Here is an 18,745-nt window from a genome sequence, read left to right as displayed (position 1 = left end):
GGCTGAACCTGAAAGCTCATGCAGATGGAAGTGAAACTGGGGAGTTGTGTACTTGGCCATCTACCAGGTGTCTGAAACTCATGTTGGTGTTTAGGCAAATGGAGGAAGTTGTGGTGCCTAAAAAGTTTTACCCTTAATCTCCCTTATGTTTTTGGTTGATCAACCATTGCGTATCCTCCAAGTATTAGGTGGCCACTGGCCCTCGTGTCACAGCTAAATGCTAATTTTGTGGCTCTAGAAACACTGCTTTTATTGAATTGGTGTGGCTCATGAAAGCATAACCATACATCTGGGAACCATTGCTCTTTTTGACCCTGATTTATCTGAAAGGATTTAAAAAGCACAACACAGCAGAACTGCGTTGTATGTCCACCTAGCCAGTCTCATCAGTTTAGCCTGAGGGGCGGTGGTAGAACTCAGTGCAGCTAGAACTACTAACTAGTGGCCATGCAGTTCCAGGACTAGCACACCCTGAGAGGCTGGCAGTTACCCCCTAAGGCCCAGCTGATAATATAGAGAGGTGGACCAGTAACAGGAGGTTAGCTAGCATCAGTAGAGGTGTCACCTACTGATGCCCTAACAAGGCACTGTGCTGGGACTGGGCGCTGTGTCAGCAAAAATAATCATTTCCATTGTCTCTAAGATCTGTTCCAGCTACTTTACTATAGTTTGAAACCTCGGCCTGTGCGTTATATACTAACCACTTCTTCTCTTGTCCTGGTGTGTGTAGTCCAGATCAGGCTAGACTGTGTGACCTGGAGGACCAGGCCAAGGCCTCCAAGAAGGGCATGTGGACGGAGGGCGGAGGCACCAACACCATACGCGACCTCAAGTACATCATCGAGAACCCCCGCAACTTTGTTGACTCCATGCACCAGAAACCTGTCAATGGTAGGGCTAACACACTCCTCATCATTCCTTATTAGAAGCCCCTGTGTGCACACCACACACAGCTGCATAATCCACCATTTTGGCTCGAGTTTACCCCCTCCGATGCCTCCATATCTATATCTGGCATGTAATGGCTCCCTAGACGGCACCTCATGGGCTCATTATGTGACTTTCACCCGCTCTAATGCGTTTTTCTCCATTCTGTCCGCGCCACCGCAGCTAACAGCCACTCCCTTTAATTGAATGGAGAAATGGTGTGGAAGGTTTTTTACCATTCAGCGAGACCGTCCCTGCTGTTTTTAAATGGGCAGTAGCAATCCAGCCGAATTGCTTTAAATGTTCCCTCCGTTGAGTTCCGGGGGCCCGGAATCGGAATACTAACATCCCCGGTCTGGATTATGGCGGATCACCTCATCAGACTGTGTTCATTCAGCCCCCAAACACACAAAACACGATTTACAGCTCAAATGTAGCTGGCTTTCACACCAAAAGTCATTTTTTGGTGGTCAGGGTGACAACAGAAGAAGAGTGACAGAAGACATCATTCTGTAACCCACCAGAGCAGTATGTAATCAACAACATGTACTGTAAACACCCTCCATAGAGTAGAGGAATGGGGTGAAGGTCATCCTGTAGATGGATACATTTGACCACTGACTTTTAAGGCATAACACAGTATAGAACTGAATCCATAGACATCCTATTTAAATTAGTATTCTAGTTCCTAATTGTATGAATCTACTGTAGCGCTGGCTCTGTGTAGGACTGAGTCTGCTTTACTCTAAAGCTGGTAGTACCTATAAAACTGAATGATGAGGTCATAGTAGAATGTTTACCCTTGTGGAAACAGATGGTTTCATCGTATTAAAAGCTTCAATTGAATGTATGAATACTTTATTTCTGACCCTCGTCTCTCCTCCTCAGCCATCATTGAGCACGTGCGCGACGGTAGCGTGGTCCGTGCCCTGCTCCTGCCCGACTACTACCTGGTCACGGTCATGCTCTCTGGGGTCAAGGTCAGTCTCTTTGACCGTACTATGACCATAGGATATGTGGTTGTGTGTATGGTCAAATTTTATATCCTTTTATAGACCATAGCGCATATTCCTTCTGATTTGATTAACGAATATCCAGTAGTGTAAAATACTTGGAAGTACTTCTTAAGTAGTTTTTTGGGGTATCTGTACTTTACTATTTATATTTTTGACAACTTTTACTTCACTACATTCCTAAAGAAAAGAATGTACTTTTTACTCCATACATTTTCCCTGACACCCAAAAGTACTCATTACATTTTGAATATTTAGCAGGACAGGAAAATGGATAAATGTGTGAATTAGACAAGGGAACATCCCTGGTCATCCCTACAGTGTCTGACTCTAGTTTCCCAGATATTTCCTCTATTTTGTGTATTCTCCGTCTTGGTCCTGTGTAGCTCAGCTGGTCAGAGTAATGCCAGGGTCGTGGGTTCCACTTCCGCTGTGATCACATACGCAAATAAATGCACACCATGTACTAGAAGTTGCTTTGGATAAGGGTCTCCTAAATGGCATATTACATTCTATATATCCTCTCTCCAGTGTCCGACGTTCAAGCGCGAGGCGGACGGCACGGAGTCGCCAGAGCCCTTCGCTGCCGAGGCCAAGTTCTTCACAGAGTCGCGTCTGCTCCAGAGGGACGTGCAGATCATCCTGGAGAGCTGCCCCAACCAGGTCATCCTGGGTACCGTCCTCCACCCGGTGAGACTGACTGACCCCTCACCTATAACCCCTGAGCATTGTACTATATGCCAAGGCTGGTAGCTCGGACTGTCACTGTAAGCCTGAGGGCAAGGAAGGATCATTTTGAACGTTGCGGAAGTCTGAGGTTGTTGCTCTTAACTGTACTCAAAACCTCACATTGTATGAGTTTCTCTGTGAATGTGTGTGAGGGCAGGCAATGTATATCTTTCTGTCGAACTTACTCTTATCTTTGTTTCCTCAATAGTAGTTAACTCTATAAATAGTGTATCATATAAAGTATTGTACTCTATTCTATGTTCTGTCCTTGTTTCATCTCCAGAACGGGAACATCACAGAGCTGCTGCTGAAGGAAGGGTTCGCCCGCTGTGTGGACTGGTCCATGGCCGTCTACACCCAGGGGGCAGAGAAACTCCGGGCCGGAGAAAAGTCAGTCCCTTCTCCAACCAAAACCACTACCGCAACATACATCGCAACACGGTCAATCTGTGAATGTGACCACAACCATCATTATCCTCAACCGTTTTATTAACCAACCAATTAGGGCATGTGGCTAAGTGTAAATACTTTAGAAATGAGTAATTTCTTTCTAACTCAAAGTGAGACTGACAGAACTTTGTCAGTGATCTGACAAATGTTGGATTGGAGGACAAAATGGCATGCTTACCGGAAAGGCTTGCAGTGTAAAATATACACACATACACACACACACACACACACACACACACACACACACACACACACACACACACACAACTGTTTGGGGTCACTTAGAAATGTTTTTGTCCATTAAAATAACATCAAATTGATCAGAAATACAGTGTAGACATTGTTAATGTTGTAAATGACTTTTGTAGCTTGAAACGGCAGATTTTTTTTATGGAATATCTACATAGGCGTACAGAGGTTCATTATCAGCAACCATCACTCCTGTGTTCCAGTGGCACGTTGTGTTAGCTAATCCAAGTTCATCATTTTAAAAGGCTAATTGATCCTTAGAAAACCCTTTTGCAATTATGTTAACACAGCTGAAAACTGTTCTGATTTTAAGGAAGCAATAAAACTGTCCTTTAGACTAGTTGAGTATCTGGAGCATCAGCATTTGATGGTTCGATTACAGGCTCAAAATGGCCAGATACAAAGAACATTCCTCTGAAACTCGTCAGTCTATTCCATGCGACAAATTGCCAAGAAACTGAAGATCTCGTACAACGCTGTGTACTACTCCCTTCACAGAACAGCGCAAACTGGCTCTAACCAGAATAGAAAGAGGAGTGGGAGGCCCCGGTGCACAACTGAGCAAGAGGACAAGTACATTAGTTTGAGAAACAGACGCTTCACAAGTCCTCAACTGGCAGCTTCATTAAATGGTACCTGCATAACACCAGTCTCAACGTCAACAGTGAAGCGGCGACTCCGGGATGCTGGCCTTCTTGGCAGAGTTCCTTTGTCCAGTGTCTATGTTCTTTTTCCCATCTTAATCTTTAATTTTTATTGGCCAGTCTGAGATATGGCTTTTTCTTTGCAACTCTGCCTAGAAGGCCAGCATCCCGGAGTCGCCTCTTCACTGTTGACTTTGAGACTGGTGTTTAGTCATTTACAACATTAACAATGTATTTCTGATCAATTTGATGTTATTTTAATGGACAAAATTAGCGTTTCTTGCAAAAACAAGTTAATTTCTAAGTGATACCAAACTTTTGTGTGTGTGTGTGTGTATATATTCTTATTTGATAACTAACAATCACCAAAATAAAGGTTAGACAGTCAGGGAAAATTGCAAAAACAATGAATTTAGCATTGTTGATTTTATGTTTGAGCAAAAGAACACAACATTAGCCATGGCAAAGTGCAGAGAATTGCAGGAATTTAGCTTTAAAACTGGCCATGTTTCTCTCAGCTGCCATGCCCCCTGCTACACCCACCACATGAGGCTCTTTTTGATCCAGAAAAAAACTGAAATATCATGTAAGTTATGTACGTACAGATCAGCGAGTACCCCGAGGGAGGCAGGAAATTGAAGTAATTGACCAGGCATAAATCAGTATTGTAGTTGGTCTGAATCCAGCACAGCTGGAGATGTGGAACTTTCACCCTCAATATCAATTGAGCCGTCTTTGCATGTCATTATCGTTCGTCTTTGAGTCGTTTTAGCATGGATTTGATGGATTTGATTTCATATTCTGGATTGAAACGCATCATGATAATATTTAATATCAGATGATGGGAAGTGCTTATTTTTATGTTGGCCTATTCAAATCAAATGTATTTATATAGCCTTTCTTACATCAGCTGATATCTGAAAGTGCTGTACAGAAACCCAGCCTAAAACCCCAAACCGTAAGCAATGCAGGTGTAGAAGCATGGTGGCTAGGAAAAACTCCCTAGAAAGGCCAAAACCTAGGAAGAAACCTAGAGGAACCAGGCTATGAGGGGTGGCCAGTCCTCTTCTGGCTGTGCCGGGTGGAGATTATAACAGAACATGGCCAAGATGTTCAAACGTTCATAGATGACCAGCAGGGTCAAATAATAATAATCACAGTAGTTGTCGAGGGTGCAACAAGTCAGCACCTCAAGAGTAAATGTCAGTTGGCTTTTCATAGCCGATCATTGAGAGTATCTCTACCGCTCCTGCTGTCTCTAGAGAGTTGAAAACAGCAGGTCTGGGACAGGTAGCACGTCCGGTGAACAGGTCAGGGTTCCATAGCCGCAGGCAGAACAGTTGAAACTGGAGCAGCAGCACGGCCAGGTGGACTGGGGACAGCAAGGAGTCATCATGCCAGGTAGACCTGAGGCATGGTCCTAGGGCTCAGGTCCTCCTCCGAGAAAGAGAGAATTAGAGAGAGTATACTTAAATTCACACAGGACACCGGATAATACAGGAGAAATACTCCAGATATAACAGACTGACCCTAGCCCCCCGACACATAAACTACTGCAGCATAAATACTGGAGGCTGAGACAGGAGGGGTCAGGAGACACTGTGGCCCCATCCGATGATACCCCCGGACAGGGCCAAACAGGCAGGATATTGCCTTTATATTTTGCCTTTATATTTTGCCTTTATAATTTTTACTAAGTATCATATAATCAAAATGTGTATTTGTATTAATTTTTATCAGGAAGTGTATCTATACTGAACAAAAATATAAACGCAACATGTAAAGTGTTGGTCCCATGTTTCATGAGCTGAAATAAAAGATCCCAGAAATGTTCCATACGCACAGATTTTCTCTAAAATGTTATCCACAAATGTATTTACATCCCTATCAGTGAGCCTTTCTCCTTTGCCAAGATAATCCATCCACCTGACACGTGTGGCATATCAAGAAGCTGATTAAACAGCATGATCATTACACAGGTGCACCTTGTGCTGGCGACAAAAGGCCACTCTAAAATGTCCAGTTTTGTCACACAACACAATGCCACAGATGTCTCAAGTTTTGAGGGACAGTTCAATTGCCATGGTGACTGCAGGAATGTCCACCAGAGCTGTTGCCAGAGAATTTAATGTTCATTTGTCTACCATAAGCCACCTACAATGTCTCTTTGAGAATTTGGCGGTACGTCCAACCGGCCTCACAACCGCAGACCACGTGTAAACACGCCAGCCCAGGATCTCCACATCTGGCTTTTTCACCTGCGGGATCGTCTGAAACCAGCAACCCGGACAGCTGATGAAACTGAGGAGTTTTTCTGTCTGTAATAAAGCCCTTTAGTGAGGTTCTCCAGTGGGTGGGCCCACACCCATGGCTGCGCTCATGCCCAGTCGTGAAATCCATAGATTAAGGCCTAATGAATTTATTTCAATTGACTGATTTCCTTCATATGAACTACAACTCAGTAAAATCATTGAAATTGTTGCATTTATACTTTGTTCAGTATATGAAAGGATGTTTTGATATTTACTGAGAATTGTATGAAAGGATGATTTTTTTTCCACCTTCATTTTTCTTTTGAACAGATCTCCTGCTTTTCACATCACCCTTCACCCAAGGTCGTCACATCTTCATTGATGATTACTCTTCTGTTTGTTTCCTCTCCTCTTTTTGTTGACATATCCCCCTTCTAACTGAGTCATCCTTTTGTTTATTAGATCTGCTAAAGAACGTAAAGTGCGTATCTGGAAGGACTACGTAGCCCCCACAGCCAACATGAACCAGAAGGACAGGCAGTTTGTGGCCAAGGTAAGAAGACCCTGCAGGCTCGCATACTACACGGCTTCAGGAGGGTTAGGACTGGGGTTGCATTCCAATCCAAAAGGTCATCCCCTTCCCCTCTGCCCTTGTTCACTCCCTTTCATGATTTTGGAAGCGAGTGACGGTAGAGGGAAAAGGAGATGCTTTCTTAATGGTACACAGTCTGTGTTCAATCCATGAGACTAACTTTGCTTTGGTTGTTAGGGGATGTTTCCCTGGCTACCTCCATGGCTGTGCTTACTGCAGTATTTCCACAACTTTTTGTCATAGCACTGCACCAAAAGCAGGACCAGTGCTTGAGAGCTCTGACAAACTATGTGCCCCCCCCTCCCCCAACAAAAACCTCCCAGCACAGAGGTACAAAGAGGAAGCGCTTTAGCAGTAACCTTGAACACTCCCTCCCTGGCCAAATGACTGCAGAATCGCCTGCCGTCTCTCCTAAGTTCCCAGAACGTTCCAGCTCCGCTCAGAGACACGGGACGGGATATTAGTTCTGGATGTTATTGGTATACGGCAGGAGAAATGATTATCTTAATATCACAGAGGAAACTGCCTTTGAATGAATCCCAGACCTGGCCTTGTCAGAGTCCATTACTTCCTACTAAGTAAGACGGAGCCAGTAATGTGGCTTGGCCTTATTGCTGTTATAAGAGGACACATTATAGCCTCTATCATTGTTTTAGTGTTACCCTTAAAGCTGCAGTCTGTGATTCCAAAAACAGCTAAATCCTTTAAGAATAAAGGAATTTAAATGACCTGTTGAACAGCTTCCAAAATCCCAGACTGTAGCTTTAAGTACTCCCAGTATTCAGAAGTTGGGTCTCTTACCTAGTTTGTCTGTTTATATTCCCAATTGAGCCCGCGGTTTGGTCTTCCTTTGGACAATCTATTTTCTTTAGGTGACACACAAAGCAAGTTGATTTAATTCCCTAAAGTAGTAGCTTTTATGATCTGCTTAGATTTTTTTTCAGATCCGGTGGCTGGACTTTTAAGTCCTTGAAATATTCATGGCTAGCCTTTGGTTACATAAAAGGTGTTGCCGTCGCAGCGATCTACTTACAGAATGAGTTTGCGAAAGAAATCTACACACGCACACACAAACTAGCTAAGTTAGTGCGTTTTTCCCCTGAGTCAGAGAGAAGACTCTTGTGCTGAAAAAAGGATCAAACATTTATGCATTGGCTTCGGCTGCCCTCAGATCTCCCCGAGTCCAGGGGATGGAAGCTGAGAAGGGGGAGGAGTGAAGGGTGTAGAGGGAGAGAAATGGGAGAGAGATATGGGGGGGATAGAGGGGAGTGACAGATAGCGGGGTAGACGGACAAAGTGATAAAGAAAAGGAGGCAGGGGAGGGGGGTGGAATTGAGTATTTCCTTCCCTGTGTGTTGTTTTTGCAGACAGGCAGGTTCAGTTCCCCAGTAGAGGGATGAGCCCTTGTGCCGGGTCCCAGCATGGTTCCCCATCTCTTCCTCCCTTCCTGCTGTTCTCAGAATGGGAGTAGTCGGAGTAACACTGAGGCCCACCGCCTCAAGGCAGCAGCACGTTAGCAAATTTGTTTAGGGATTAGTGAATTATTGGGTTGCCTTTTTTGAGGCAAGCCCCTGTCGGCGACGCAGCGTTTATTGTAAAATGTCACCTTGGCTTTTTCAAACTGCCTTTGTAGACTACCCCCAGATGGTGTGGTGGGATAGATAGGTGTTGGTTTTGTGGCGACTTTCATCGTTCGTCAACTGGTACAATGTTTTGTCACGTTGTCAGCTCCCGGAACTTGCATTGGCCAGTTGGGCTCGCTTAACATCCTCATTGGATTGTTTGGTTTGGGCACCTTGAATTCTCATTTGCTGTACTCTCTTTGTTCCATTGGTCCCATGACATTGCAGCCTGTCAACTTTCCTGTCATACTCTCCTTCCCAGTCCTTCTCCCCTTGTCCCTCATTATTTTTCTGGGAAGGGATGGATAGAGTTCAGAGAGAGAGCAGCCCAGAAGGGTATCATACGAAGCAGGTTTGAAGAGTTGGCGAGCTAACTTTGGTCAACTCGGAGTTCAACTCGAGAGAACCAGTAATACAAAGTAACTCAACTTTTAGCTAGGTATGTTTCTATGGCAACAAATTCTTCAGAACTAACCTGCTCCGGGGCAGGCTAACTCGGGGCTAAATCCATTTATCCTGAATGAAATGACTGGGCTGCGAGTTGAGGACCAAGGAAGTCAGATTTCCTCTCTTGCAAAGATTTAGTCATCATCCGCTTAATTTGAGGAAGACGACTTGTACATTTTTTTTATTGCATTTTTTTTTGTTTTAAAATATATCACATTACACATTTAGTAATGACAGAATGCATTTTAAACTTTATGTAATGTAACACTTTTGTATGACTTAATGAAAACAAATATTGCTAGGCATGGGGGGGAGTGGTCGTACATTGATAAGCACACCAAGGACAGCATTAATGATAAGTCATAAAGACGGCTTCTAAAAAGCCTATTTCACACCATAGCCTGCTGAATTGGCAAGAATTCTGTTGTATATTTTTTGGGCACAAATCAAAATGTGGCACTAATTCGCCCAATGTTTTTATTTTTTATTTCACCTTTATTTAACCAGGTAGGCAAGTTGAGAACAAGTTCTCATTTACAATTGCGACCTGGCCAAGATAAAGCAAAGCAGTTCGACACATACAACAACACAGAGTTACACATGGAGTAAAACAACATACAATCAATAATACAGTAGAAAAATAAGTCTATATACAATGTGATCAAATGAGGTGAGATAAGGGAGGTAAAGGCAAAAAAGGCCATGGTGGCAAAGTAAATAGAATATAGCAAGTAAAACACTGGAATGGTAGATTTGTAGTGGAAGAAAGTGCAAAGTAGAAATAGAAATAATGGGGTGCAAAGGAGCTAAATAAATAAATAAATAAATACAGTAGGGGAAGAGGTAGTTGTTTGGGCTAAATTATAGATGGGTTATGTACAGGTGCAGTAATCTGTGAGCTGCTCTGACAGCTGGTGCTTAAAGCTAGTGAGGGAGATGTGTTTCCAGTTTCAGAGATTTTTGTAGTTTGTTCCAGTCATTGGCAGCAGAGAACTGGAAGGAGAGACCGCCAAAGGAGGATGGATCAATGGAGAGTTTGGTGTTTGACTTGCTATGTGCGACATGCATGTGCAGTTACAAGCCTGTTAATTAGTGGCAGGTGGACGAGCAATATCAACCATCGTAGTACGGATGAAGCCTGACCTGGAGTGTGAAGCTAACTGAAGCTTGTTACCTTTAGAAAAGCCTGTGTAAATCTAGCTCGCTTCGTTGGATACCACTCCAGTCCCCAGAGTCAAACCTGCTGACTCATCCCCCCCACTCTCTCATACCCCCTCTTTCTCACTCACCTCTCTATTTATCTCTATCACCTTCTATTTCTCCTTCTCTCTCTCACATTGTCTTTGCTGGGACTGGTAGGTAGGCTACGTCCCAATAGGCTGAAACTGCCTCCTCTCTTCTTCCTCTTGTCTCCCTTGTGACCAGCTGCCCTGAGAGAGGACGTGATGGATGAAAGTGATGTGGTGGAAAACCTGTCTCCATCAGAGGCCTGTCACTGTCACGGAGGGACAGGGGACAACTGGCTCCATGTCTGTCAATAGTTTGAAACTCTTTCTCACATCAGTGTAGATGGAGAGGCCATACTAGTGTTGTAAATGCCCTTTAAAGCTGCAATATGTCACTTTTTGGATTATCTGACCAAATTCACATTGAAATGTTAGTTCTAGATCTGTCATTCTCGTTGAAAGCAGGTCTAAGAAGTGGTAGATCAGTTCTATGTGTGATATTTCTATGCTTCCTGTTAGTTTTTGTATCTTTTACTTTCGGTTTTGTACACCAGCTGAAATACAATATTTTGGGTTATGTAAAAGACATTTCACAGCCGTTTAGATGGTACAGTGATTCTCTACACTATAGTTGCTTGTTTTGTCAAATAAACAGAAATTAAGCGAACTATTCGAATTTTAACAGCCAGGAAATTGCTGAGTGATTTCTGCATAGTTCATCTTTAAGGAAAGGATGGTATTCCTGAGTATTGGGTTAAAGACTGGACAATATAAGCTGCTTATATGCAGGGTACTATTGACTAGGACCAACCTTCACACTGATTTGCCCTAACAATGGAAGTGATGCGAATGTGACGATTTGTTTCTCGCAAGTGTATGCCAGAGTAGGGCTATCTGCACACCTGATGACGTAGCTACTGCAGGTGTAGAGAGGCAAGAGAGGATGTCTCTGGAAAGGCTACTCTGCGTCTTGATGCAGTACTGCAGTTCTTTTCACATCTATATGCCTATACATTATTGGTGTTGCTGCATCACATCACCACCAGTCTTTTTAAAACGAGATGAATGAGCGGTAAATGCAGTGGTCCTGATATGTATCCTGGACACTGCAGATGTCATGCTAGTAGTGGCCACCAGGTGACAGCACCTCTCTACCACCAGGGTCTGTGTTTAGAGCAGGGGTCTCCAACCTTTTCTAGCATGAGCCACTTCTAGCTTTCCAATAGGCACGTTCTTCTCCTCTCCCCTGCAACTCTTCTCCTTGTCCTTAGTGCACTACTTTCTCCTGTACGCCGTTTTGTCAATATACCTGGTAAAATATGGAGGGTAGATGTAAATGTTTTGCCTGCACTACAGACTGCTATATCGGTCCACTAATACAGGACTAGTAAAGGCCCAGTATGCTACTTTTGTGAAAAAATAGAGCATTTAGTATTTTTCCAGATTTTTCATTGGGGAGCTATAGCACCCTCAGCACCCCTCCTTCCTGCGGCTATGACTGCTGCTGATCACAATGAAATGATGTTTGCAAATAATAAATACAAATGATATACTTACTCATGATATACTACTTTGCAGTTAACATTTAGTTGAGAAGGTTTTGGGGAAAGTATTTGTCAACCCACCAAACAATTATCACATCAACTGGCCACACACGGAGTGATAGACAAACGCACGCGACAGACAGACAGACGGAGGCAATATTGCTTAATTCTTTGGCAGATAATGTTAGGTTAGACTCATATTAAACATCTCCAATCCAAAATTAAATCTGGACTCGGCTTCCTATTTTGCAACAAAGTCTCATTCACGCAAGCCGCCAAACATACCCTTGTAAAACTTACTATCCTACCGATCCTCGACTTTGGCGATGTCATTTACAAAATAGCCTCCAACACTCTACTCAACAAATTGGATGCAGTCTATCACAGTGCCATCCGTTTTGTCACCAAAGCCCCATATACCACTGCAACCTGTATGCTCTCGTTGGCTGGCCCTCGCTACATATTCGTCGCCAGACCCACTGGCTCCAGGTCATCTATAAGTCTATGCTAGGTAAAGCTCTGCCTTATCTCAGCTCACTGGTCACGATAACAACACCCACCCGTAGCACGCGCTCCAGCAGGTATATTTCACTGGTCATCCCCAAAGCCAACACCTGCTTTGGCCGCCTTTCCTTCCAGTTCTCTGTTGCCAATGACTGGAACGAATTGCAAAAATCACTGAAGTTGAATACTTATATTTCCCTCACTAACTTTAAACATCAGTTATCTGAGCAGCTAACCGATCGCTACAGCTGTACATAGTCCATCTGTAAATAGCCCACCCAATCTACCTACCTCATCCCCATATTGTTTTTAAAAAATGTACAATTCTGCTCTTTTGCACCCCAGTATTTCTACTTGCACATCATCTGCACATCTATCACTCCAGTGTTAATCTGCTAAATTGTAATTACTTTGCTACTATGGCCTATTTATTGCCTACCTCATGCCATTTGCACACACTGTATATAGACATGCTTTTTTTCCTATTGTGTTATTGACTGTACGCTTGTTTATTTCATGTGTAACTCTGTGTCGCACTGCTTTGCTTTATCTTGGCCAGGTCGCAGTTGTAAATGAGAACTTGTTCTCAACTGGCCTACCTGGTTAAATAAAGGTGAAAAGGTTTGGGTCTTTAAGCCATAGTGGTTAACTAGGGGTGGGATAATGTTAGATAGTAGCTGGGAGCTTGCGGTGTCGGAGACTTGATTTGTTTATGACAGTTTGTGATGTAAAACATGAATCATTTCATATACTTTGGGAATTGTTTGGTGAGCTACTAGTAGCTGGTGATTTGACCTTTTGTAGACCCCTGGCCTAGAGTGACTCAGCCTGGACATACCTCTTGTTGGCACCCACACAGAGTCGAAAGGCGCACTCGTTCTCTCTCGCTCTCTCTCTCTCTCTGTATTTCTCTCTGTCCTTTCTCTCTGTGTATTTCTCTCTCTGTCCTTTCTCTCTCTCTCTCTCTCTCTCTCTGTCTCTCTCTCTCTCTCTCTCTCTCTCTGTCTCTCTGTCTCTCTGTCTCTCTGTCTCTCTGTCTCTCTGTCTCTGTGTGTGTTTCTCTCTCTGTGTGTTTCTCTCTCTGTGTGTTTCTCTCTCTGTGTGTTTCTCTCTCTGTGTGTTTCTCTCTCTCTGTGTGTATTTCTCTCTCTCTGTGTATTTCTCTCTCTCTGTGTATTTCTCTGTCCTCTCTCTCTCTCTCTGTGTATTTCTCTCTCTCTGTATTTCTCTGTCCTCTCTCTCTCTCTCTCTCTGTGTATTTCTCTCTCTCTCCCCGTCTGTGTATTTCTCTCTCTCTCTCTCTCTCTGTGTATTTCTCTCTCTCTCTGTGAATTTCTCTCTCTCTCTCTCTCTGTGTATTTCTCTCTCTCTCTCTCTCTGTGTATTTCTCTCTCTCTCTGTGTATTTCTCTCTCTCTCTCTCTCTGTGTATTTCTCTCTCTCTCTGTGTATTTCTCTCTCTCTCTCTCTCTGTGTATTTCTCTCTCTCCCCGTCTGTGTATTTCTCTCTGTCCTTTCTCTCTCTCGAATAAACAGTTGCCAATTACCCAGTCTAAATGTGCTGGCCAGCCATTTTCTGCTTCTCTTCTCAACATAACCGTTGATTTATTTATTTGGGGAGAGAGGAAGGAGACTCACGTTTTCCTTTGTGGTGCCAGAGTTGGAGAACAACCTTGTTACAATGTTGAGGAGTGTGTAGGTTGGTACAACAGATTAGATTTTTTGGAAATGGAGAGATGTGTAGCGCTTCGAGTCCCCCGCACTGGGACCATGGAACTGAGGTGTTAGGAGTCCTCTCTCTCTGTCTCTCTCTCTCTGTCTGTCAGTGTGTTGTGTATGTGGGCAGGTTAATTTCTCCCTCCATCCCCAACGGTAAAACTATTTGCAGAGGTATTATTTCTCCCGTCTGCCTCTCTTCTTCTCTCCCCCCAGTCAGCTATGGGACTAACTGAGCATCTCAGAATGCCTCGAGGGAGGTGCTTGTGTGTTCAGGATTTCTCTAAAATTGGTCTAGCTCCAAGCCCGATTCCCAATAGCTGCCCACACAAGCTTGACTGGTATCCAAGGGTGGTTGTCTCCCATGTATATCTCAGCAATTGGGGCCTGTTCAAATACTAGTCATCCTTCCCTCATCCTACGTTCTCTAAAACAATGTAAGATCTGATGGGGTTGGATCATTGATCCGACCAAGTGTGTGTGACCCGTGCGTGTGCTTACTTCCAAGTGAGCTTGATATGTTTGCCCACCCTTCCAAGTGAGCTTGATGTACAGCCCATGTTTGCTGTGTATGTCACAGGTAGGTCTGAGTGGGTGTGTTTGTGCCTTTCCCAAGTGATCTTGATGTACAGCCCATTTTGTTTATACCACACATTGATCTCTCTGTGTGGGCGGGTGGGCCTCAACTTGTCCACTGTTCCCCAGCTGAGCTTGATGTAGACTTCATGTTTGTGAATGTCACAAGTGGGTCTGTCAGTCATTTCTCTTTGTTTTGGCAGCCATCCTCTCCCTCTCCCTCTGTCCCAGCCAGTCCCAGCACTCTCCCTCTCTCTCTCTCTCTCTCTCTCTCTCTCTCTCTCGTCACTTTATTACCAATCTGTTTCTCCTTCTGCGTTGGAGAGGAAAAAAACATTTAGTTGGTAAAATGGAGAGCGATTGTAGCCTTTTTCACTGGAGTGGGATGGATCAGTCACAGCGCGAATCCTGACTGATGTCCATCTCTCTGTTCCCTCCCCTTCTCTCCCGGGAATCCCCTCTCCATGTGGAATGTGTGTATATACAATTCGCGGACTTGTGTGCGTTTGAGGCTGGAACTGTGGAACAAACAGTTTAGCGTAAGTTAAAAGGACTGGCAATAGATCAATGTGATGCTCTACAATGTATGAAGATGCAGAAATAATTGTGATAGTAGGATGTATAGTTTCAATATCTTTTTACAATGTTTGGGTGGTACATTTCGTTGTCGGGTTGTATTACATAATGTGTTTTTGTTACATCTAAAAGTCATCACAAAACGGCCATGTTAATCGTTCATTATAATGTACTTGACTTCTCCGACAATTGCAATGTGAATACATTACGGTCGTTCAGTACGTGGAGTGTTGCTGTAGTTACAGCTCTTCTCTCCCTCTGCTCTGAGTGGTGCTGTAGATTACAACTCTTCTCTCACTCTGCTCTGAGTGGTGCTGTAGGTTTACAGCTCTTCTCTCCCTCTGCTCTGAGTGGTGCTGTAGGTTTACAGCTCTTCTCTCCCTCTGCTCTGAGTGGTGCTGTAGGTTTACAGCTCTTCTCTCCCTCTGCTCTGAGTGGTGCTGTAGGTTTACAGCTCTTCTCTCCCTCTGCTCTGAGTGGTGCTGTAGGTTTACAGCTCTTCTCTCCCTCTGCTCTGAGTGGTGCTGTAGGTTTACAGCTCTTCTCTCCCTCTGCTCTGAGTGGTGCTGTAGGTTTACAGCTCTTCTCTCCCTCTGCTCTGAGTGGTGCTGTAGATTACAGCTCTTCTCTCCCTCTGCTCTGAGTGTTGCTGTAGTTACAGCTCTTCTCTCCCTCTGCTCTGAGTGGTGCTGTAGGTTTACAGCTCTTCTCTCCCTCTGCTCTGAGTGTTGCTGTAGTTACAGCTCTTCTCTCCCTCTGCTCTGAGTGGTGCTGTAGGTTTACAGCTCTTCTCTCCCTCTGCTCTGAGTGGTGCTGTAGGTTTACAGCTCTTCTCTCCCTCTGCTCTGAGTGGTGCTGTAGGTTTACAGCTCTTCTCTCCCTCTGCTCTGAGTGGTGCTGTAGGTTTACAGCTCTTCTCTCCCTCTGCTCTGAGTGGTGCTGTAGTTACAGCTCTTCTCTCCCTCTGCTCTGAGTGTTGCTGTAGTTACAGCTCTTCTCTCCCTCTGCTCTGAGTGTTGCTGTAGTTACAGCTCTTCTCTCCCTCTGCTCTGAGTGGTGCTGTAGTTTACAGCTCTTCTCTCCCTCTGCTCTGAGTGGTGCTGTAGGTTTACAGCTCTTCTCTCCCTCTGCTCTGAGTGGTGCTGTAGATTACAGCTCTTCTCTCCCTCTGCTCTGAGTGGTGCTGTAGATTACAGCTCTTCTCTCCCTCTGCTCTGAGTGGTGCTGTAGTTACAGCTCTTCTCTCCCTCTGCTCTGAGTGGTGCTGTAGGTTTACAGCTCTTCTCTCCCTCTGCTCTGAGTGGTGCTGTAGATAACAGCTCTTCTCTCCCTCTGCTCTGAGTGGTGCTGTAGGTTTACAGCTCTTCTCTCCCTCTGCTCTGAGTGGTGCTGTAGATTACAGCTCTTCTCTCCCTCTGCTCTGAGTGGTGCTGTAGATTACAGCTCTTCTCTCCCTCTGCTCTGAGTGGTGCTGTAGATTACAGCTCTTCTCTCCCTCTGCTCTGAGTGGTGCTGTAGATTACAGCTCTTCTCTCCCTCTGCTCTGAGTGGTGCTGTAGATTACAGCTCTTCTCTCCCTCTGCTCGGAGTGGTGCTGTAGATTACAGCTCTTCTCTCCCTCTGCTCTGAGTGGTGCTGTAGATTACAGCTCTTCTCTCCCTCTGCTCTGAGTGGTGCTGTAGATTACAGCTCTTCTCTCCCTCTGCTCTGAGTGGTGCTGTAGGTTTACAGCTCTTCTCTCCCTCTGCTCTGAGTGGTGCTGTAGATTACAGCTCTTCTCTCCCTCTGCTCTGAGTGGTGCTGTAGATTACAGCTCTTCTCTCCCTCTGCTCTGCTGTGTAGCTACAGTATACGGTGCTGTAGACTGATTTTATTCATAGTTATATGTAGATATCTACTAAGGCTGGGCGATATATCTATAATTATCGAGGAAATTACTTACCTCAATAACGATATAAAAACATTTGGATTCATTTTCGATAATGTCGATATAGAATAATTAGGTACAGCAGTCCATTTCACCTCTGACGCAGCAGGAACGTGCAGAGAAGTGACAATATGCACATGGAGAGGTACACGCCCACTAAAAACCACTTAGCACCTCGAGTGATGGAGTAGCCACGATTAATCAGGAAAATGAGTGATGTAGGCCAAAACAGTGGCAGTGATAGCCATGGAGAAGGAGCAGCTTCCAACCAAGAAATTATTGATAAAAAGGGTTAAACTGTTTCAGTAATTTGGAAGTGGTTTGGCTTTTTGAAGTCCGACAGCTCTTCTACTGTTCCTCTGTGTATAGAGCCAAGTTACTGCTACTGTGTATAGAGCCAAGTTACTGTTACTCAGCATGTTGACTCAGTACTGTTACTCTGTGTATAGAGCCAAGTTACTGTTACTCTGTGTATAGAGCCAAGTTACTGTTCCTCAGCATGTTGACTCAGTACTGTTACTCTGTGTATAGAGCCAAGTTACTGTTACTCTGTGTATAGAGCCAAGTTACTGTTACTCTGTGTATAGAGCCAAGTTACTGTTACTCTGTGTATAGAGCCAAGTTACTGTTCCTCAGCATGTTGACTCAGTACTGTTACTCTGTGTATAGAGCCAAGTTGCTGTTACTCTGTGTATAGAGCCAAGTTACTGTTCCTCAGCAGGTTGACTCAGTACTGTTACTCTGTGTATAGAGCCAAGTTACTGTTACTCTGTGTATAGAGCCAAGTTACTGTTCCTCAGCAGGTTGACTCAGTACTGTTACTCTGTGTATAGAGCCAAGTTACTGTGTATAGAGCCAAGTTACTGTTCCTCAGCAGGTTGACTCAGTACTGTTACTCTGTGTATAGAGCCAAGTTACTGTTCCTCAGCAGGTTGACTCAGTACTGTTACTCTGTGTATAGAGCCAAGTTACTGTTACTCTGTGTATAGAGCCAAGTTACTGTTCCTCAGCAGGTTGACTCAGTACTGTTACTCTGTGTATAGAGCCAAGTTACTGTGTATAGAGCCAAGTTACTGTTCCTCAGCAGGTTGACTCAGTACTGTTACTCTGTGTATAGAGCCAAGTTACTGTGTATAGAGCCAAGTTACTGTTACTCTGTGTATAGAGCCAAGTTACTGTGTATAGAGCCAAGTTACTGTTACTCTGTGTATAGAGCCAAGTTACTGTGTATAGAGCCAAGTTACTGTTACTCTGTGTATAGAGCCAAGTTACTGTGTATAGAGCCAAGTTACTGTTACTCTGTGTATAGAGACAAGTTACTGTGTATAGAGCCAAGTTACTGTTACTCTGTGTATAGAGCCAAGTTACTGTTCCTCAGCAGGTTGACTCAGTACTGTTACTCTGTGTATAGAGCCAAGTTACTGTTACTCTGTGTATAGAGCCAAGTTACTGTTCCTCAGCAGGTTGACTCAGTACTGTTACTCTGTGTATAGAGCCAAGTTACTGTGTATAGAGCCAAGTTACTGTTCCTCAGCAGGTTGACTCAGTACTGTTACTCTGTGTATAGAGCCAAGTTACTGTTCCTCAGCAGGTTGACTCAGTACTGTTACTCTGTGTATAGAGCCAAGTTACTGTGTATAGAGCCAAGTTACTGTTACTCTGTGTATAGAGCCAAGTTACTGTTCCTCAGCAGGTTGACTCAGTACTGTTACTCTGTGTATAGAGCCAAGTTACTGTGTATAGAGCCAAGTT

At 44.2% G+C, this 18,745-nt stretch overlaps 1 protein-coding gene across 1 annotated transcript in view; it reads left to right on the top strand.

The window, feature by feature from the left end:
* Positions 1 to 18,745, top strand: part of LOC106609571 (staphylococcal nuclease domain-containing protein 1) — a 341,791-nt gene that overhangs the window by 11,518 nt on the left and 311,528 nt on the right. The window contains exons 5-9 of the mRNA XM_045700024.1: positions 731 to 891; positions 1,816 to 1,907; positions 2,472 to 2,630; positions 2,953 to 3,059; positions 6,727 to 6,817. Of these exons, the coding sequence (XP_045555980.1) occupies positions 731 to 891; positions 1,816 to 1,907; positions 2,472 to 2,630; positions 2,953 to 3,059; positions 6,727 to 6,817 (610 nt within the window). The remainder of the gene's footprint in view (positions 1 to 730; positions 892 to 1,815; positions 1,908 to 2,471; positions 2,631 to 2,952; positions 3,060 to 6,726; positions 6,818 to 18,745) is intronic.

This window comes from Salmo salar, chromosome ssa17 (assembly GCF_905237065.1).
Source record: "Salmo salar chromosome ssa17, Ssal_v3.1, whole genome shotgun sequence".
In the NCBI taxonomy this organism is placed as follows: Eukaryota; Metazoa; Chordata; class Actinopteri; order Salmoniformes; family Salmonidae; genus Salmo; species Salmo salar.
This window is presented reverse-complemented; position numbering and strand designations above follow the sequence as displayed.